The sequence below is a fragment of the Microtus ochrogaster genome, chromosome 5 (assembly GCF_000317375.1).
Source record: "Microtus ochrogaster isolate Prairie Vole_2 chromosome 5, MicOch1.0, whole genome shotgun sequence".
NCBI lineage: Eukaryota > Metazoa > Chordata > Mammalia > Rodentia > Cricetidae > Microtus > Microtus ochrogaster.
Window position 1 is genome coordinate 28,631,655 of NC_022012.1, and position 22,247 is coordinate 28,653,901.

General features: G+C 47.7%; 1 protein-coding gene across 6 annotated transcripts in view; it reads left to right on the forward strand.

Moving 5' to 3' along the window:
* The window catches only part of Kirrel3 (kirre like nephrin family adhesion molecule 3), a 562,524-nt gene that overhangs the window by 2,486 nt on the left and 537,791 nt on the right, over nucleotides 1-22,247 (forward strand). For 5 of the 6 annotated variants that reach the window (XM_026779208.1, XM_026779203.1, XM_026779205.1 and 2 more), the window contains exon 2: nucleotides 3,267-3,708. In XM_026779208.1, the coding sequence (XP_026635009.1) occupies nucleotides 3,654-3,708 (55 nt within the window). In that variant the 5' untranslated portion in view covers nucleotides 3,267-3,653. Of the gene's footprint in view, nucleotides 1-3,199; nucleotides 3,709-22,247 lie in introns of those variants that run through there. The other variant, XM_013346296.2, reaches the window with a different exon arrangement.

Below are 22,247 nucleotides of genomic sequence, written 5' to 3' on the forward strand. Positions count from 1 at the left end.
CAACAGGTGAGGACAGAAATGCGAGGCAAGGGTTCTCTGCTCTTTCTCCCAGGACTGCTCTACAGGCTGTGAAAGGAAAGAAAAAGCCCAGCTTCCACATATCAGACACCGATACCAAAGCCTCTCTCTCCAGGATCCTGCGCTCCAACAGGTTCCTCACCCTCAGGTTCTGGTCCCTGAAATACCTTCCAAGGCATTCCCTCTGCTGCCGAGACCCGGCTGAAAGAGAATTCTCCCTGAAGATGGAATGGGAGTTTACAGATGTTCCACACGCTTATCTACCCTGGGTGGCCGACTGTCTCCCTACGAGGGGCTGTCACTCCCAGGAGCCTAAGGTCGAGCCCACACTAAGGATCTGGATGCTGAGACAATAGCACCTCCCTCCACAGAGAGACACTGAAGTCCGACCTGGGGATGACTTCAGGCAGTGGTGGGCAGAGATACCTGGAGCTTATGGGGCGTGGCTTTGTAGTTGAAGCTTGGTGTAAAGTAGTCACTGAAATAATGGGAACGCCAAGTAGCGAAGACTGAATGGAGGGAGTTCAGTGGAAGGGGGGTACTTGCTTATCGTACCCTGGCTTCTGTCTCACTACACACACACACCCCACCACCACCACCACCAACAACAACAACAGCAAGAAGTGGAGAAACAATGTGGGGGTGAAAAGGGAATCTGTTAGAGAACACCGGGGCGTTCAGTTCACAGACTGATTAACTGAGAGCTTCCCCATAGCATAGCCAGAGGTTCTAAGACACAGCCACACTACTTCCTGCTAAACAAATACTCGGTGACTCGGAGAAAGAGAGAGAGGGAGAGACGGAGAGAGACAGAAAGACAGAGACAGACAGACACACACACATACATACAGAAAGAGAGAGAGAGAGAGCATGCGCTCTGGACATAAGATCTCCTAATGATGTTGCTCAGACTGACCCCCAAATCCTAGACTGAAGCATTCCTCCTGCTTCAGCCTTCTGAGTAACTAGGATTATGGATGTGTTCCTAGTTATTAAGCATATTTGTGAGTATGATTAACAGGCAAGACGGGAGAAAATGGAATAATATGCAATGCTCAATTAAAACCAGAGAAAAAGAGAATGGAAAAACAAAACAGATAAATCAGTAGAATAAGGGCAGTAAGAGAACACAGTTAGAAATATGGTAGCTATTAATCCAACTATGTCAATAGCCACTTTAAATGCCATTAGTCTAAATGCAAAATAAAGAGCTAGAGATTCACAGAGTGAATGAAAAATAAGACCCAAATAGCTATATGTTGTCGGCAAGCAGCTCACTTTCAAATTAAAAAAAAAAAAAAAACCACAGGTGCTCATTAAAATACCAAAAGAGGGGTTAGAGAGGTGACTGATGGTTAAGAACTCTGCTGTTCTTGGAGATGACTTGGGTTCAGTCCCAGCACCCACGTGGGGGCGTGTAACCCTCGATCACCCCAATTTCAAAGGACTCATTGCCCTATTCTGGTCTTTGAGGGCACCAAGCATAGGTGGTGCCTTTACAATGTGCAGGCAAACACTCATATACCTACTTGTTTTTTATTAAAAGAGCCAAGGAAAGGAGAAAGATAGAAAAGGGGCAAGCTCTCCAGGAAGACCTTTTGAGCATTCATAGGATGCACCTGCGGTGTATTTCTGAAATCGATTACCCAGGACTGTCACAGACCCTAGGTTAGACCCTCCTCTCCCAGATACGAACTGAACTGCAGACAGCAGCCTTCTCGGGCTCCTCCCACTTCAGGCCCAAGGGGACACATCCAAAGCCGGCCCTTCGCCCTTCCAGTTGGAGTTTCCTAGAATGACCTGTGGTCATTTGCCCTATCCCTCCTCTGCTCTGCATATAAAGAAACCAGTCTTCCCGGACTAGCTTACCCCTAGTAAAAGCCCATCACATCTTATTTCAGAATTCTTGACCTCTAGCCCCCTGCAGAGGGTCCTATGAGCTGACACCAGCTTGCAGGGGGCTCCTCTTTGGGGCTTTCCATCTCTGAGGGAGTCAGACCCTACCTCCACCCCCCCACACACACACACATACACTCCCTGCTTCCAACTCCTAGCATTGGCCTCTGGCTAGTAGCAAGCCTCCTGTTTGTGGAGGAGCTAACCGTGAATTAATAGAAATAAGGCGAGGAGCCGGGCTGTGAACTGACCGGGTTCTGGGTAAGGGACTGAGGGCCCCTCTGAAGAGCTTTTGTCCCCCTGGCTCCAGTACCCACAATGAAGCTTGCTTGGTGATGAGTGCTGGGTAGGATGCCTGCCTTCCTCTGACTCCTGTGTTCCCAGGCTGGTACTTTCACCTCCCAAAGGACTCATTTGCACTTCAATGCTTATCCTAAGGTCTGTGTTTGGGGCACACGAAGACACTTGTGTTCCCTGGAAAAAGTCGTTTGTGTTCCCTGGAAAAGGCTTTCCTTGAGTTTCCTAATACTCAATACTCATGGGATGGTTATTTTTTTGTCCTACATGGCATAGACTTCAAACTGAGAAAAAAGAAACACTACTCTATTTCTTTTTATTTTTAAAATGTATTTTGCTTTTTAAAAAATTGATACATGCATGTATGTGTGCATGCATGTGTGTATGTGTGTGCATGCATGTGTGTATGTGTGTGCATGCATGTGTGTGTATGTGCGTGTGTGTGTGTGTATGCTGAGTGCATACACTGAGTTCACACATGGTGCACTTGAACCATGTCCAAGGACGAAGCCAAAATTACTGTTTATCGTTATTGTTATTCTAACTATAGGTCAGTTTTGTTCTGAGGAGCACCCTCCCGCACAACACACACACACACACACACACACACACACACACACACACACACCAGGAAAGTCCCCAAATGCAAAGCATGCTTTTCTCTTCAACTCCCTCCTGGCACACACATTGGCTAAGTCCTTTCTGGGAAAAGATGTACCCCTCCTGGCCTCTCCCTACACCCTTTTAGCCCAGATGCCAATCCCTCGTGCAACAGCAAGGCAGGCACATTTTGATGCATGTGCATGAGTCTAATCATCGGAAACTTCACTCCCTTTTAACAACATAACATCGTGTGAACAAAAAGTCACAGCTCCGCTCGGTGCTCACTATGCGTTCTGGTCAGTAATGGTAACAAAAGCTGAATATCCCCTGTTTAGGGGAAAGAAGGAAAGCAACGCTTCTCTGCAACCCTCCCGTTTTGCAAAGCGTTCCCCTTTCCAAGTGTTTCCTCTTTAATTATGACCTGTTTCCCCTCCCTCTTTCCCCCGCCCCAGCTTCTGTGAAAGGAGCCCTTCTGTCACTCGTCACTCGCTAGCTCGCTTGCTCGCTCGCTCTCTGTGGGAGGAGCCCGCCAGAGGAAGCCGTGTGCCTGGGATGCCAAGAGCCAGAGAATGGATCTGCTCCGAGTGGGGACATTGCTGAGGATCCTGGCTTCCTGAGGCGGCTGAAAACAAGCGTTGGTTTCGACTGCCTGCAGATAGCCCGAGACACAACAAGACCGAAGCGGACCGGAGGAGGGACGGACCGACGGACAGATAGATGGTCGGCAGGAACCCGGGAGGACCGGCGGCGGAGGCTGAGCACCGCGAGCCCAGCCGCCGCGCTTGAAGAGAACTAACTGCACGCCCAAGTTGCCCCGCCGGCTGCCCGCGCGCTGAGGAATGAGACCTTTCCAGCTGGATTTGCTCTTCCTCTGCTTCTTCCTCTTCAGTCAAGGTAGGAACCGGGCGCGCCGGAGTTGGAGCAAAGTCGGCGACGGTGGCGGCGGCGGCGGCGGCGGGGGCGCGGGAGTCAGAGGGCTGGGAGGTGGGTAGGCTCGGGAGCTGGCTCTGGTCGTGGGTCTCCGTGCCGGGCCAGAGGCAGTAAGTAGCGTCGCTTCTTTGCTTTTGCAAATGCAACAAAATGGTACTGTTGGTTTCCCTTCGGGAGGAAGGGGCTGGGAGGACAGGGGGCGGCTGCACTTTCTCCTCTCTCTTGTCCCCGTCCAACTCAAACTCTCCTTTGCAGATGAGTTCTTTATGCACCCGGTATGTTAATTAGGTAGTAGCCTGTAGCCAGGCCATTCGGAACTTCTGGGTGCCTGCTAGCCTTCACAGCCAGGTTGGAGAAGGGGAGCCTGGCGTAGGTGGATTTCAGCTCCAATAGGTCTAACTTGCCCGAGTGTGTTTAAGGCAAATGTGTGAGGTTTGCACAGTTTGCAGAAAGGGATGCCATTAACGGACGTTCTGAGGCGGGTGTTTGCAGTGACTGGGGGAAAGAAAGCTTGTAAAGAGTTTCATTGAATGTCACCCGTTTCCCTGAGCAAGGCTGAATTCTGAATCCCACTGAGCACTGGATTCTGTGTATGAAATGGAATTTCGCCCCTGGTGCTGATTGCTTCCTTTCTGCAGCCTAGCAGGTGGACTCCCCAGAAAGAACTTGGCTACCTCTGGGCTCCTTGCCACTAAGAGTCATGGGGCTGGCCATGGTGGAGGGAGAGAAGAACTAAGTGCCTACATAGCTAAAGGCATCAACAGTCACCTGTGGAATTGAGATTGAAGGACCGGTTGGTTCCTTCCCACTCTTTTGGAATGCCAATGCCGCCTCTGCCATCTGAGGCAGCATTTGTGCCAGCCAGCATAGCTCTTGGAGGGACAGGACTCTCAGAAAAAAAAAAAAATCCACAACAGAGAACGTCCATCTGTTGATTAAATGAAGGGTAAAAGTTTTCGAGAAAGCATGAACATCACCATGGGTGGCTGCCTTTGCAAGCAAACAGCTTGTATTCCTTGCTTCTCTCCTCAGGAGAAGGCAAATATAAGTAAAGCCAGGCTTCCCTCTCTCTTTCCCCAGTCCTTGTTGTCACTGTAGATTTCCCTCTTATTCATTCAGGTCAAACTTTGCAGTCATCCCTCCTGATTAAACTTGCGGGGCCCCTTCCCCTAGGAGTATGTGTAAATCATGTCTATGCAGATTTATAATGAGTTTGTACACACATTCATAGGAATCCCTAGAGCATCTTGAAGATAAATAGCACTTCCACAAGTTTTCAGGCTGGATGAAGAAGAGCCATCCCAGAATCCTGGTACAGAGACAGATTTGGTTGTATTCCCACTGGGATGTGTGCATGCTTGCATATGAGCACTCATACACATACACACATACACTGACTCCCTTTCTCCTTTGCCTCCTAACTAATTTTCTTAGGAAGTTTCCTGTAGAATTCCCGAGACAAGAAGGGACCTCACACACACACACACACACACACACACACACACACACACACATTCTCACATAACACATGGAACTCAAGCAAGTTTTTGTCAGTCTTTTGTATTTTTAGAAGCTTGGCCAGTGCTTCCTTAGATTGGCATAAGAAGCCTATAGGTGTCTAAGTGCTTCCCTGCCTGTCTGCATCATTACAGAGTGTGTTTTCTACTGTGCTCATTCTTTTCTCAGTACCAAGCTATTTCTTGACTGCCTCATATGAATCTTTAAATGTTTACCTACTGAGGGTCAATGCTTTGTTTTGTTCATTCTTAGCCCCGGGGGCAGGAGAAAAGAGCCACAGCCTCATGCAATTGAATCATCTTCTTATTCTTGGTCTTCCCAAGCTTGCCTTGCAACATCCAAAGGTGGGTGTGTAGTCCACGGAATTTCACATCAACCTCAAGAAGATTCAGAGAACAAAGTAGACCCAGACAATCTGAGGAGCCTCCTGCTCTGAGCACGAGGAATCATGACTATAGGAGCATCACCATAGCAGTTAGGAGGGAAGATGTTTGACTGGTTAGTTGTAATGCGATATGGAGATCTTTTGACTTGATTCCTGAACATTTACAATGTCCCTCATCTGACATTTCTCTATTTGTGTGTGCCTGCTCTTGGGCAGCGGTACACGCGGGGGCATATGTGCAAAGGTCAGAGGACAACTTGCAGGGCTAGTACTCTTCTTCCACCATGTAGATCCTGGGAGTGAAATTCTGTTCATCACCTTGGTGGCAAGCATGTTCACCAATTGAGTCATCTCTCTGGCCCTACTGAACATTTTTAAACATATGAGTGTTGTTTGGAGTGTTGTAAGTTCCCCCAGAAGATCCCATCTGACTTTCCATATATATCCTAGTGCTATGCTGTACCTACTATCACGTACTGGTTAACTTATTAGATCGAGCAGTTCCACCTTCAACGGGACATGAAATGACTACTAGCCCGTATGGTTCTAGACGGCCCCTGTTGTGATTTTTCTAGCCCAAGAGTGAGGTCACAACCACAACTGACACACCTCCACACACAGGGAACTTGCCTGGACGCTGCCTCCTACACTCGGAGCCTTCTGGATGCTTTCCCACAGAAATGCATAAAGGGTCAGGACAGTCCTTCACTGGGAGGGAATGAGAAGTCAAGGATCTCGTTAGGGCCTTATCTAGCATGCTGATGACAGCCATCTGCTACCCAGCACTTCTCCCAGTGGGAACCCGTGTGTCTTCTTGGCGTTCTGGGGACGCAGTTCTCACACCCTCATTCCCAGAATCCAGATCCCCCCTCCCAATGTTGTAAAGTTTTCATTAGCATGTGATTAAATTCCTAAAGTTTCCCTTCTGATCTGTTGACTATGAGTCTCCCTGAGAGAGGGCAGAATAGTTAATGTCAGTAATATTTCTGGCTCTTTCTCTTAAAGTTTGGACTTTTTATGTACACTGATATCAAGTATTTCTTTCTTTCTTAAGGTGGCAGTAGAAAGGGACAGTCCCCTGTTCCCGCCCTGTCAATGTCTCTGGGCTTGGCTCATGCTAGGGCATGGAAAGCTGCCAGCATATGCTGTTGGTGGGTTGCTCTCTTGCTGTAGAGGCCTCTCCCCCTCAGCTGTCAGGGTGGCCGTGCTTTGTATAGAGAAGGATAATGTCACAGCACAATTTACCTCCTGCAGAGAAACGGTATGTTCTGCCCCTGGGTGAAGAAGAATCGATTCCCTTGTCATCCAGATACTTAGAACTGGCTACATTTCCCCCTTTATCATTTCAGTTCACCACAACTACTTCCTTCGATGCCCTCCTTAATCTTCCAGCCTCATTCCATCTACCCTGTACGGGCACCTCTTAGGCAACTTTGAAGGAATAGGGTCTCAGCAGGACTGGAGACTCCCTGCTTCGCTTGCATCTTATGTTCTGAGTCCGTGTTGGCAGCGTGCAGTGGGGCAGACACGGTAGCTTCCACTGCACATGCTTCAGGAAAAGTGTCCTCCCCCCCCCCAATGCAATGGCATTTCCAGACTGTCCTGTCCTACCCAGTGATGGGATGGTCACCGGATTCCAACTCTGCCCAACCCAGAAGGTGTATTTGCTTTGCCTGTGCTTCTTGATGTTCTGAACATTTAGAGTAAAAAGAAACTCACATTTTCCCTGTGGGGCATCTCCTAGCTGAAGATCAATCTAGGATCCATCTCCTTAATAGACCTTGCTCTCTTGATTATCTGGACACATCAGAAGGAGAACCAGGTAGCCATTGGATGGCAGAGTTGCAAGACAACCTGAATCTCCAAGGAAACAGAAAAGCTTCAAGCAGATAGGGGGTGAACGGAGTGGGTGGGGGAGAACTGGCCGTGGTGCACGAGCCATGGGGGTGATAGGAAGCATGGAGGGAGAGAGGCCACTGCGAGAAGCTTGAGTTTGTCAAGCGCTCTCGTGGGGAAGAGAAAGAAAAGAAAGAGCTTGGCTTGGGTAAAGAGCACAAACATGTCAGCGGGTGCCCCCAAAATAAAGGTGGGAAGGGAGGTTCAGGCAAAGGGAGATCAGAAGAAGAAAATGCAAGTAAGCAACACTAGGGATACTTGTCCTTACCCAGAAATGTCCTAGTGCCATGAGGCATATGAGGAGTAGGAACCCCCACCCCTGCTGCTGGTGTCCCAGCGACATGACATCCAGGGGAGGAAAAACCACTTCTTTTATTTTGGAAACTCCGAGCACCACTGCCAAGGATGTGGGACTACTCCTTTAACAAGCCTTCTGGGTGGGGGAATGGAGCATGCCTATAGGGGATGATGTGGATGGCTTCAGTGGCTGCTGCCCAACAGGGAGCCCTGAGAGCTATTGAGGTTAGAAAAGAAACGCCCCAGGGGCACGAGGGTGTGGGTGGGGTCAGCATCGGAGCATGGCACTGGGAGGATGCCATGGGTACAGGAAGGAAGATCTGACTCAGAAAAGCAGCAGTGAGCTAGGCATGGTACCAAGGAGCAGCCCTGCCTGGTGTGTGTGCCTCTGTTGGTAGAAGCCAGGGCCAGCAGGAGACGGGGTGGAGCCAGGGATTAGGCCTGAAGATGCAATTTTTCATTTTTGTTTAGCCCAGTGGGGGTGACTTAGGCAGTATTATATTGCAGACCCAAAAAAGCACATGAATAATCCAGAGTGAATTCAAGAGATTTCAATAGCAAAATAATAACAATACTAATGATACCTTTGATTTGTGGAGTACTTTTCTTCCAAGGAGATAAAAAAGATAAACTGTTTTAGAAACAGGAACGAGGAAAAATAAAATTGCTTTTGATGGAGGAGTGGAGAGAAAGGCCAAGAATACTTTTTTTTTTTAGGGTCTTAATGGAGATGGGGCTGATGTGAGGAGCAAAGTGGGCATGCATGTGACCTCAGCAGCAACCAGTCCTTATCCTTAGATGTCTTATATGTCGAGATGATTTCCAGGTAGAAAAACAGTGCCGATATCTTTAAAATTGGGGTCAATTAAGAGACAGAGAGGCCCTGAAGGTGACCTGTGCCTGTTCCTAGTCATATTCTAATCCAGCAGAAGAGGAGGTGGGTGAGACCTCGAACACGTCTTTACCCATGCTTGAATCACCATGGCGGCAATTCTCACTTCAGTGACGGCTCTTGCAGCCATGGGAGCTCAAGTTTTTCCATAAAGCCAATGAATACTCCAGGATCCTTAGACTCCTAAGCTTCAACTAGGGCTGCTTGGCTGGGGGCTGTCCATTCCATGGAGTTTCAAGAGCAGTCACTGCTATCACCAAGCCAGAGGGAACAAAGTACCAGCCAGAGCCCCGTGCCTGGATTCTCGCTGCTACACCTGCATTGCAAATAGAGCAGGACTTTATTTCCAGCTAAAAGAATGAAGCGAGAGTCAACTTCACTGACACATAGCGCAGTTCCATATGTCATTGTGTGGCATTTTCTTTTCCTAAGGGGAAATCAGAATTTACCCAGTTAGGTACGCACATCAAATGAGACTCTAGTTACCTTCTAGATCATTAAAATGCTTCTCTCCCAGGCATGCAAGGGATGAGGTATCCTGCTTTCTGCCAGAGATTTAGGATTAAGCACAACAGAGCTTTGACTCCACCCCAACCCAACCCACTTTGTGCCATGGAGTGAAAGGTCACAGGAAGTGAGGATACCAGCATGAACTTTCATTCACTTCCTGCTTTTTCAGAGCTTAACATCAAGTATCACGCTTATCCTTGACCTGTTCTCTCCCAGAGGGGGGAAAAAAGTACTCTGGCTGGCTGTATACTTCCAGAAGTCAGTAAATGTCAATATTGGATAAGTGTTTCCTTTATATCATGGCAATTTAGCATAAGCGGCTTGGAAACAAATATCTTCCGTAAGCATAGAGTGTTTCCACGAGTACACAGTCAACACCACTATGAGGATTAAATAAATGTCAGCATTCTCTGGGTACACTTGGAAACAAGCTTAGGCCTTGGAATAGTGGCCAGTATGGGTGGATTCTGTGCCTTACATAGTTCTTTTGTTGGGGCCCATGTGTGCTGCGCTGAATGGGAGGAAGATCGCCATCTAATTCCTTCCTGGGAATGCTCGCTAACACCATGGCCATGCAGACACTTCCTACATACCCTGAGAGGTTTCTCCTGGCAACCTAGAAACCTTTCCATGCCCCCCCCCCCACGTACACACAGACCTGTCCATGTCTCTAACGGCAAGGTCAAGCAAATTTGCCCAGTCCCTGATTTTGAATGGTTGAAATGGAAACCACCTGCGTTTGCTTGAGTCTGTCTTAGACACATCAGGCTGAAGAGTCTAGGTGGTTTGCTTCCCTGAAGAAAAGCACTGGATGGACAGCTATTGCAAGTTCAGATTCTTCCCAGCTGATGCTGACATGATGGGAACAAATTCAGAAGCAGCATTTCAGTGAAAAGAAATACACATGGCTCACATCCTTCTACATGCCCCCCACCCCCACCCCTCAACTCCATGGAGTCTGATGTCTCAGTGGGCAACATTGATTTCTCCTTATTTTTTTTTGAGCAAATGGTATTTTGTGACATGGAACTCACCTATTGGCCACTCGACAGTGCTTGTCGCAGGCCTACTGTGTGGTAGGTGTGGCATCAGGGATTATTACAGAGCTAGGTGAAGCCAGATTTCTGGACAGGAAGCCAACCCTTCCACGAAGGCTCTCAGAATGGTGCTCAAAAACCATCAAGGACAGAGCAGGGTTTCAGAAAGTGGTATCCAGAGGAGATGCCATGTCTGTTTGCTCTCAAAGGATATGTGGGTGTGCTCCAGACAACGTGTAAAGCAAGGAGTCCAGGCTGTACCTGGAACGTGCATAGACAAGAAGATGTGTAGACTAGAATGTGCCGGTCTCAGCAGCAGGGGCTAGAATGGGCGTGTTTGCAGTGTGTGAGAAACCTCCGTAGGGCAAAGCTGGCTGGCTCGTGGCTGAGAATAACGCGATAGCTCTTTGAAGGATGGACTGGTAGAATGACGTCAGCATCTCAAAAAGATCGGAGCGTAGGGGCTAGAGTCTTCTCTGAATCAGAGCTTTGGGGATTCTCTTGTTACTCTTGGAACTCCCTGTGCTTCACACGGGTCTGAAAGCTTGGGACACTCACCTCTTTCTAGTTCGTCTTCCTTCGTGGCTGGTATGCGCAGATAACGAAAAGTGGGCAAGAGAATAGCAGTGAGGAGCCTGGCTAACTGTTGGTTTCCCCCCACCACAAGAGAAGGCAGAGATGGGTGTTGAAGAGAACTCAAACACCCGAGACATGGAATGCTGAGGATACCTGGGCGATTGGCTGGTCTGAGGGATGAGAGTTGACTATTTCTGAAGACAACCGAAGGCTACAGAGACAGAGGGAGCACTGCCCTGAGAGGAAGGGGGGATGTCTGGGGCATCTTTCTGGCAAGAGAAAGGAACTGTGCTGGTTTGGGAGAAAACAAGGTTGCAAGTTACCCAGATGATAGAAAGATCTGCCATGCCAAAGAACCTGCCGTGCGGAGTACAGACTGTTGTCAGACTCATCTGGGTCTTCCAGGGCCTCTTCTTTTCAGGAACTGATGCCAGCTGGCAGGAAGCTCAGTGGGGGGACAATATCCTCAAATGTCCTACCAGAAGTAGTCAGCGACATTTGCTAAGCAGTAGCTATCTGAGTGTTTTGCCTGAGGCTGGCCCGTTGAGCAGGGCTCTGCTGCAAGTGTTCTCAGAAAAGAATTCAGGTCATCGGAAATGCAGGAGCCAACTTATAAGAAAGGGAATGAGAACGGACGGGTCAAGGCATCCAGCTCTCCGGTTTCCAGGGTCCTATCTCTTAGCAACAATTGGGTGGTTTTGGCTAGTCCTCCCGGTAGGTAGATGAGGCGTTCTAGGTCCCATTGACACCCAGCAATGGGATTGACCATTGTTGCTCATAGTAGTGGCAATAATTGATAATTAACATCTATGTAAATATCCAGACATTGCAGAGCACAATTTTCACAAACAATACTTCATTTTCTCCTGATATCAGTGCGGGCAGAATCCCCCAGAGAGGTGATGTCTGACCAAAGGGCTTTCCAGTCCAGTTCACCATTTTGTGTGAGTTGATGCCTCTCAGAGAAGCTGGTGGCTTCCAACGACTTTAGGTCATCCACATAAATGAGGCATGACAATAGCAGTGGCTGGAATGGAAGGAAAAGCATGTTCTCATGGCCCACCCCGAAACCACCCCTCTCAGCACTGGAGGCAGAATCCAGGGCCTCACTACACGAATGCTCTGCCACTAAGCTCCATCCTCTGCGTGTTCACATAATTCATACTAATCACCCATGTCCGAGCATAGCAAAAAGGATTCTAGCTGTTCCCTATAAAGATCAGGGAGCTGAGTCCCAGAGGTGACCTTCAGAAGGGGACCGGTCTTGTACTTCTAGTTCTTTATGATTCCACACTCTTGCTAAGTTCATATGTCACATTTCTGGAAGTCATCTTTACCCAGAAGGCTCAAGACTTCCAGGCCTTTGGGGCCTGGGAAGGGGCGGGGCTGAAAAGTAATTGACATTATTCGTGTAACTCCTTTTGCGTCTGCCCCATCCCCATCCCCACCTTTACATATCTGCAAGTCAAGGAATTGAGGGAATTTTCAGAATTGGTTGGTTAAAATACCTTACATTTTTATCAATCTGGTGCCTAGCACACTGTTGGGTACCTAGAAGTCTATGAACAAAGGCAAACTATCAGATGAAATGCAAAGACGTATGAGAAGGGAGAACAACGTAGAAGCGTGGTGTCAGTGCACATAAAGATGTTGAGGCGCCCAGGCTAGAGTCGCGGGGAAGCTTAAGGTCTATTTAAATCCATTCCTCCAAGTGCTTGAGCCTTGAGTGCTCACCAGGTCACCAGGGACACTGCCAAGAGAAGCGTCCCCTGGCAAGTCAGTCACTCCTGAGCTTCAGCAAAGAAACCATTGTGCCCTTCTGTTCTTCAGTGCATGTCAGTGCCTATTTCTGTCAGTCACCTGCAAATGTCACAGGTGACTCCACTCTGGTGCAGGGTGACAGTCCACCTGTCACCCTCGGCAATGCTGGGAGCTATGACAGCTTCCGAATCACACTGGGGCTTAGTTGGCTCATTGGGCAAGCAAGCATTCAGGGGACAGAAAGTTAAGCGTGCATCCGTGTGCTGTAAAAGAAGACTCCGGTCCTCTGCGGCCTGGCTGAGAAACCACCACTTAATCCCTCAGCATCTCCCTTCCCTGTATTGTGGGACTTGCACTTTTTCTATTCCTCGGCTGTAGATGCCAGAGTTCACTCCATGTTTGCGCCGAACTGCAACTCTTTGGAGAACTGGCTTCCGGAGCCATTTTCTTACACAGGGTGCTGAGTATGTGTGAGGGGCAACTGAGGAAACAGCAATTGGCAAAATGTTTGGGGAATCTGATGCACGCCGAACGTTGCAGTCCCGAAGTTAGCCTGATGGTGGCAGCAACCGCGCTTGCAAAGCCCTGGCGTGAGCTCAGAGCAGACTGCAGAGGGATGGATGCCCAGTGGTTTTAGACGCTGCAGGGTAACCAGCAGCTTGGGCCTGGAAGCCTAGAGGGCTATCGGGAGGCAAGGAGTTTGGACAAAAAAAGGGGCGGATGAGACAACATTTCCATTTCCGATAGCCACAGTTCTCCCTCCCTGAGAGAGGCTGGACTTAGTTTCCCAGAACACACTGGGTTGTAAAGGTAGACTGTTCAGAGGAATCTTACACAGGAAGACTAGAGCTAGGTGGGTTCAATTAATAATAATCAAACTGGTTTAGAAGAAGCTGCACAAAGAGGAGTGAGCAATCTCATTTCACCGGCATTTTCCTGCAGCGAGGGCAGATACTTCTGAGTTTACTGACGTCCTCCCCAAAAGGGAGCTGATCACAGAAGATCCACCTTGCTCTCATCAACATGCTCCTGTGGGTCCTACACCCTCCCTTCATCGGGGTGTCAACTGCTTCACATCCAGTAATCAGTGCTGTTGCACTATTCCCAACCTGCAAGGAGATGTCCTTAGCCCTGGGTTCCCAAGCAGACTGTTGAGGGGAAATCTGTTTTCATCTCTGGGAAAAGATACTAAATTCTAATGGCACTGTTAGAGGACACTAGCCCCCAACTGCAGCTGTTTAATAGGGTGTCTGTCCTTCCAGGCAAGGAAGCAAGATGCCAGTGTCAGGTACATGAAGCGGGTGTTCTGTGCTCTGCAAGATGCACGGTCGGGGAGTATTGATGGCCCTAAGAGCCCTTTGAAGTTGTTCTTTCTATTAACTCCAATGTGTCAGCTTGTCCCTTGGAGTTATGACGTATATCTGAGCCCCTCAGAGTTGGTCCTTGCAGCATCAGTTGGAGTTGTGGAGATGGGATGAAGGAAGGATGGGACCCCTGTGAAGGGCTTATCACAATCTTGCCTGGTCTGTATGGCCCAAGTGATAGCACTGGCCACTGAGGCTTTGCCTCAAGGTCACACAACTAACAAGTGACAGGATGGCAAAATGGCAGCTAAGTTCCTGTGTGCAAGACCCCAAGAGCCCTATCTTCCAGGTCAGGTGGGAAGGATACCAGTCACAGTGCCGCCTTAGCAGCTGTGTGTCAGCAAGCAGGAAAGCCTAAAGGGGCCCACGATTCTCCTTCGGAGCCACCTCTTCCCCAACAGTGAGGCTGAAGACGATTGGAGAAGCTTCCAACATGGTTCCCTCCCTCCACCCGCAAGCACCTGTTTAGCTTAGTGTTTGGAGTGCCCAATTCTTATTTCCTAACAAGAGTCTCTCACACCCAACCCCCCTTCAGTAGATTTTTAAAAATTATTCCCCATTTGGTTCAAGAAGAGGTTAGACTCCTGCTAGCTGTGTGCCATGAGAATGGAACTATTCTACATAAAAAGGCATTTCAGGACATCAAAAGCCTCCTCTTTCTTTCTTTAGTCTTTTTTTTTCTTTTTTCTTTCTTTTTTTTTGTCAAGTCTGGAATAGTAAAAATGTCAGCAGACTACATGGTTCTGAAATGATTAATAATGGTCATTAAGAAGAAATAAAAAGCGTCTTGGAATGCAGGAGAGCCTGAATGTCGTTCAGCTTACAATTCTCCTCGCTTTGGCTTCTGCCAGCAGCTTACCTGGTGTCAGAAATCATGTTGGAAGGTGGCCCCTATCTACCTAGGCTATGCTTAAAATCATAATAATGGCTTAAGATAGACACTTATGATAAACTAGAAAACATGGAAGTTCCTTGAGAGTTTAGAAACATCTTTAAGATAGAATCAGCGGCATCCAGAGGAAGAATGCATGGCAGATAGACGTTGGCATGGAAGACATCAAATTCTGTCTATTTATCCCACAGCCTGAGCCCCTCCCTGGGCCACAGGGATCATATCAGGGCTGAACTGTCAGCCGGTGACTGTCAGGGCTCCAAATCCACACAAATACCCATTTTCCAGGCTTGACTTTTGGTTTGCATTTTCTCATCACCAAACTGGGACAGTGGAATTCACAGATAGAAATTCATGCATTATAGGCACAAATAACTGTTAGAGTTGGTCAGAATCAAATACCATTCAGAAACTTTTATTACTTTCCTCTCCTGGTCTCCTGCTAAAATAATATGAAACCTACATTTCTTTCTCATAATCGAAACACATTCTAAGATGAATAGAGCCAATTCATGCCAAAGAAAATGTTTAAAATTTTTGTACTGTGTTTTATTTATCTTTCAGTTAGAGTTATCCCTTTCTTTCCTGCCATTGACTTTCATTGAGATGAAATCCATTAACCTTGCTCATTCACAACTGTAGTGAAAAAGGGATCTGAGGGTGTGGCCACACATTCCTCTGTATATAGATAGCTAGAAGCTCTGACATACCATCAGGGGAGGATGAAGGCCTTCTTAGGGCTTCCAGTTTCTCTATCATAGTGCATTTCAACCTGTACTCTGCAGGCCAGCTGATCCACCAGTAGCAACATCCCATGGGCAGAAGAAAGCATTCCCAGGCCTCAAACCTTCTAAATCAGAGACTCTGAGGCTTGTCCCAGCAGACTGGGCCTTAACAGCACGTGCGCCTGCACACACATACACACACACACACACACACACACACACACACACACACACACACACACACACAACTGATCTGGATACACTTGAGGATGCTTCTCTATTTCTCTGAACCTGGCTTCTGTACCTTCTTCCCTCCCTGGCCTTCACATGAACACTGCTGACACTGAGCCCACAGAGGTTTGAGAGATGTTTCTAACCAGAAGATTTAAGGTGACTCAAGGGAGCTACCGCTAATGGTTCTCATATTACATTACCCTCGGGTGATTCGTAGCTAGAGAGAACGGAACCAAGAATTACATTCAGTCTTGAGTCTAGGAAGCCAAACCTAACAGTGAGATCAAGCCCTGAGGACTGGGGACATGGCACTGTTGCCAGGCTGTCATTAGCATCGCTGCCTTCCTTACAACTTGAAAGAATGAAGAGCCCTTCCTCTCAGTATGACTTTCAGCCCTGCCCGACCTCCGTAGAACCAGGGAAGCTGTGTGATGATCTGTGCTGACAGGGAAGAATGCAGCTACGTGCAGGCATAGATTTTCTTCACCTGCACTTTAGAATGTTTATTTTAAACTCAGCACTGTACACGGGAGATGCCCAGGTCCATAAAGGGAGATTTTCTGCTTTGTATTGTGAAGAGAGTCAGAATGTCTATCATAATGCACCGCGAGAGTTCTTGTTCTATTTTTTTTAGAAAAAAATCTTCAAGGTCAATACCACCATAGACATTGATATTCATTTCATTGTGAACTGGGATCTGCTGGCTGCTTACTGTCATTTTATTTTTCAATTCATAAAAAAAGATGTTCTCATCACTAGGCCTCTGGGCCTCTTTCTTCAATCCAAATCACCTAAGGGAACTCACATGCCTGAGCTGCTGAATCCAGCAGCCACTAGGAGGGTGAGGGGAGCCAGTGGTCCTCAAAGGTCCTCTCATCCCACACTGCAGTGTGGATTTTGACTGCCTTACAGAGAACCGCGTATTAAAGTCAATCTCCAGGGCACTGCTGTAGGGTGGTATTGTGACCTTTAAGAATTGTTCAGTAGGAGGCTTTTGGGTCTCTGTGGGGGGGGAGGTCATCATTGAGGGAGATCACAGAATGGCTACCCCTTTCTGTTTTCTTGTACTTCCTAGTGAGGAGCTGGGTGGTTTTGTTCTACTGCCAATGCCCCATCATGATGTGCTGACTTCTCCAGACCCCCAAACAAAGGGTTTGCTCAGTCATGAACGGGACCCCCCCAAACCTGTAAGCTGAAAACTATTCCTGCTATAAGTTGATTGTCTCAGGTATTTGTCCTGGTGACTGAGAGTTGAGAAAACACTCCAAGATGGCTGGGAGAGACAGGTGGACAGGAGAAAGAGTGAGCAGGCACACGTGAGAGACATTTTGGCCTCCAGATCTCAAGACAACAGCGTTAAAAAAAAAATCACAAGATTACTTCTCCTGACCCATGAGGGATTATGAAGTGGTCCATATGCTCAAAGAAGTCTGGAAGCTTCCATAGCCAGGTGTGCAGACATAGACACACAGGGGGTCCGGCTTCTGCACAAGTATAGGGGTCCCTTGGCTAGTTCCCCAACATCTTTTGGAGGCAACGTTTCAGGATGGAGTTTTGGACTTGCAGAGTTTATCTCAATTAACCTGGAATTACCTAACTCCCCCCTCCTACTCTCCCCCTGTCTCTGCAGTACAGCCACTCAGAGCTCTTGAAGCCCAGTTGCGTCTGTGCTCTTCCCCTCTGGAATGCACCCTCCTCCAGGCAGCTCTGGCTAACTCCCACCCCAAGCACTCAGCTTCTTCCACCAGGAAGGATGTTTCCTATACCCCCCTCCCCATATTCTTGAGCAAAGCAAATGTCTTTCTTCCTCCCAGAGCCCGCTATGGAACCCTCTTAGGAAACTTATCACAGCATGTCCTAGTGCCTCTTTCCCCCTTGCTCACCATCCTTCTGGAGACTTCTAGATTTTCTTAAGCTAGGCCTTGGTTGAACTAGGATGCATAATAGGCACCCAGCCAATATTTCCTTGGTAAGAAATGAATCTCACATATCCCATGTCCATCGCTATGGATAATGCCTACCTTCCATGGCATATGTCATTTACCAGTCCATGGAAGTGCTTTGACACCATCCCCGCCTTATCCATCACTGTTATTGCCTTGTACCCCTGAGCACCAAGTACTCCCTGGGGATGGGTGGTAATGATTTCATTCCTTCTGTGGGATAATGAATGCTCTAGTACACTGTAAAGATTTGTCATTCATATTAGCTTAATAAAATTCTGGCTGGCCAGTAGCCAGGCAGGAAGTAGAGGTGGGGCAACCAGAGTAGGAGAATTCTGGGAAGAGGAAAGGCAGAGACTCAGTCACCAGACAGATGCAGAGGCAGCAAGATGAGAATGCCTTGCTGAGAAAAGGTGCCAAGCCATGTGGTTAAACATAGGCAAGAATTATGGGTTAATTTAAGTTGTAAGAACTAGTTAATAACAAGCCTGAACTGATAGGTCAAACCATTTATAATTAATATAAGCCATTGTGTGCTTCTTTGGGACTGAACAGCTGTGGGATCAGGTGGGACAGAAATTTCCATCTACAAATTCCCTCATATGTTCATACACTGTATACAGTCTCTAGAGCACATGCACACGGATTATGTTCTTTGTCCCTAAATCAACTTTTATTCTCACTCTCAGAGATAAGGAAAATGAGCTTAAGTTATTCTGTGGCCTCTCTGAGGTCACACAAGGTACTAAGTGTGGCAGTTTCCATGAAAGCCTAGGAACTCCAAATCTGAGTCTCATGCATGGTTTCTCCAGCCAATTCCTCCTCCAGATCTCCTCTCTAGGTTCCTACACATAGGGTGGTATACACAAGGTGCTTGGGAAACTAGGAACCTAGGGCATTTCCTGTGTCATCACATGGAGGTAATGGGCTAAGCGCCTAACTATGAACAGAAAGATTCTTGGTAACAGTATTCATTGCTGCTGTCCACCAAGGCACAAGGGTCCACACATAGCATAGGCTGTGGAGAACCACTCTTGACTATAGCTGGGTGTTATAAATGAGGCAAAACACAGAGAAAACTGCAGCCCATTGTCTTAATTAGGGTGTTTTGTTTTTTGCTGTGAATATATACTATGGCCATGACAACTCTTATAAAGGAAAAACATTTTGTTGGGATGGCTTACATTTCAGAAGTTCTGTCCGTTATCATCATGGCAGGGAGCATAGATGTATGTGGGTAGACATGGTGCTGGCCACATCTTGATCAGATGGCAACAGGAAATGGACTGAGTGTCACACGGAGACCTCAAAGTCTACCCCCACAGTGACATGCTTCCTCACTTCAATGAGGCTGCATCTCCTAATTGTGCCACTCCCTCTGGGGGCCTTTTTCTTTTACACCACCATATTCACTGGAGAAACAATTAATACCAATATCAAGCAAGAAGTATCAGGAAGATCCTCCCAGGCCAGGCTTTCACTGAGCATCTGGCCATGATTCTCTGTCACGTGCAGTTTCTATGTGGTGTCAGTCTGTCAACTGGCGAAAAGCTTTCTGAAGGCCTAACACTCCCAGTTCAAAACTTAACTCTCCAAGCATGTAACCCTGGCTCTACACCAATGGTCAGGATGCCACTGACTCTGCCTAGTACGGGACTTCAGGGTTGATCCTCCTAAAATCATGGCTTCTCTCTTGCTTGCCTCAAAGAGTTCTTGTGACCCCTAAACATAATACTTTAGGGGTGGTGATTTGCCACACTGTGAAGGGTTTTCACCAAAGGAGAGGGCTTCTTTGTCCATGTTTCCAAGTGTTAAGATGGACCCTGAGCTCAGCATCGACCTGCTCAGAGTCCTCAGACCTGCTTTAGTGTCTTTGGAGGCTAGGTTCTGTGTGACTTTAGGGGAACCAAGGCCTTAGAGAAAGGTGAGGTGGTTTGTCAAAGCCAGCTTCCTAGTGATCTAAAGGCATTCACTGTCTGTAAAGAATTAAATTATTTCCTGTGCTTCCGAAACAGCACCAGTAGCTCATGATCTCCAGGGGGAAGTGAGAAAAAGTTACTCATAATATTTGCCGAATCCCCTGCTAGAGAAGAGGAAGCCCAGCTGCGAAAAGACGGACAGTAGTGGGCTCACTTTCCTTTCATTCCCTGCCTTAACAAGGCCTGGAAAAGTTGCTGGCTTAAAATGGCACAAATTTTATCTGACATTTCCAGAGATGTCCAGTCTAGAACGGGGCTTGTGGGACTAGAGCCCAGGTGATGGCAGGGCTCTTTCTGGGTGCTGCAAAGAAAGAAAAAAAATCCAGTTTCCCGTATTTTCAGGAGACTATCTATATTTTTTGGCCCACAGCCCTTCCTCCCATCACCCCAAATGCAGCATGCATTTCTCATCATCCATCACTCCTGTCTCCCAGCCTTGTGCCTCTCTCTTATAAGGAACCTCATATTTATATCAGGCCCAACAGGTTTGATATAATCATGGCAATTTTCTCTAGACACATAAGGCAACCTATTCTGGGATTAGGCATGAGCATCTTTGGGGTCCATTCTCCTGCCTACTCCAGGGAACTCTGCCTCAGTCTCCCTCTCTGTAAGGTAGAGAATGACACCCCTACTCTGTCATTTATATCTATAAATAGAGTACTTGGGGATTATTAAATAAAGGTTGCTGAGTAATGAAATGGTTATTATACTGTGAATTGACATAAATTGCGCCTGCATTATTCAATGGAGTCACTGCTCTCATTGGGTTCCGTAGGGGAGAGATTAGGGGCGCATCTATTAGATTCTGTAGTTAAATCGCACTAAATGGTTCTTAATAGCAATTGACTTGGTCTTCATTAGCATAGAGCAAGAGAACTCCCCCTTAAAACTCCATATAGCAGGGGCCTCCTCCTGTCTTTGGAGTAACTGAAAGGAAATAGAGATTCTGTAGCAGCAACAGTACAAGAGAAAGGACAGATGCTCGCCGTGGCTTTCTGCATTTGATCTGCTGCAGGTAGGAGCGAGCTTGCAGCCTGCACTTGCGAGTGTCTCCCCTGGCTTTGGAATGAGGGTCTGCTGAGAGGAAGGCGGAGACTGCATGAACGTGAGGGCCGGGAACTGGAGGATGGTTTCCTCTATCTCTCTTTACTCTTGATGGACCAGAGGCGAGCGTCGGCTGTCACTCAGGATTATTCCGTTTTTTGAGTTCTATCAATGTCTTTTAAAGGTTTTATGAAGTCTATTTCTCGTTAGAGAATATTTTAGAAAGTGGAGAGTTTGTTTAGCTTGTCTCATCCAGGTGTCCAACCGGTGCATCAAAACTCGTGGTGATGTTTGGGACCCTGAAATCCCTTCTCTGGGTGTTTGCAGGTCAATTCAGTATGGCTTGCCAAGGGCTGGAGAGGGTTCAACTTTGGCCAAAGCCAGCTCCTGAACCTCTCAGAGTCTGCCTACACCTAACTATAGCTCCTCCTACTCTACCTGAAGAGCCAGATAGAAACAACCAGTACTTCATTATACTGTCTTTCAATAAAGGGTTCGGCCCTCAGAGAACCTAGGCCCTAAGTAGTCCCAGCTGGGAACATCAGGAACAACCCCAGACCTGGCGGCCTTGGGGAATTAAAGGAGAGAGACGAACTCTGAGAATGATTATAATCCCATTATGCACAGCTTCCCCTATTTATTTCTTCATATGGATGAATTTGTATATATTTGCATTTTGTTCTATCTGATAATATGCATAGAATTCAAATTGAAACGACTTGAATAGATTTGAATATTAATGAGGCGTTTAAAGGCTGCCATCCCTGGCAGAGTCCCCAGCAAGGGAATGTGCCAGGCAGGAGCACAGATCTGTCCTCCAGCACTGCCACCAGGGGCCTGCAGGCACAGGGCTGGGAGGCACCCTTAGGACAGACTGCTTCTGGGGTGGAGCTGGAGGGCACCCCAGCTCCCCGGGGCCTGGACTCCTGCCACACTGTAGGGAGCATTGAGAAAAGGCCCTGGAGCAAGTGAGCCTTGAAGCCTTCGACATTCAGACATGCAGGTTTAACAGCACTGTAAAAGGTAAGCTATTTTCCAGACAAGCTTCAGTGCTCTCCCCTCGGGGAGTTGGGTGGTAGAGGACAAGTTCTTTTCAGAGAGACTTTCTGCAGCTCCCCTAAGGGTGCATGTCTTCTCCCCATGTCTAGGAGAGACATGACCCTTCTTCGCTACTTCCCTGCTGAAAGTGACCATTAGGCTGCCTCATGCTTACAGTGTGTCTGAAGGAAGTTCCCTGGCCAGTCTATGCCCAGGAACATGCCAGCATTATGCAGTGGCCTGCTTCAGTCAAGAGCTAAACCTGAAGGATAAATAAGAGAGGAGGGCTTGGAAAAATAAAGCCACCACTAGGATTCAACTAGCCACTTCCCTCTCCCTTTCTAGGAAGGAAGGAAGGAAGGAAGGAAGGAAGGAAGGAAGGAAGGAAGGAAGGAAGGAAGGAAGGAAG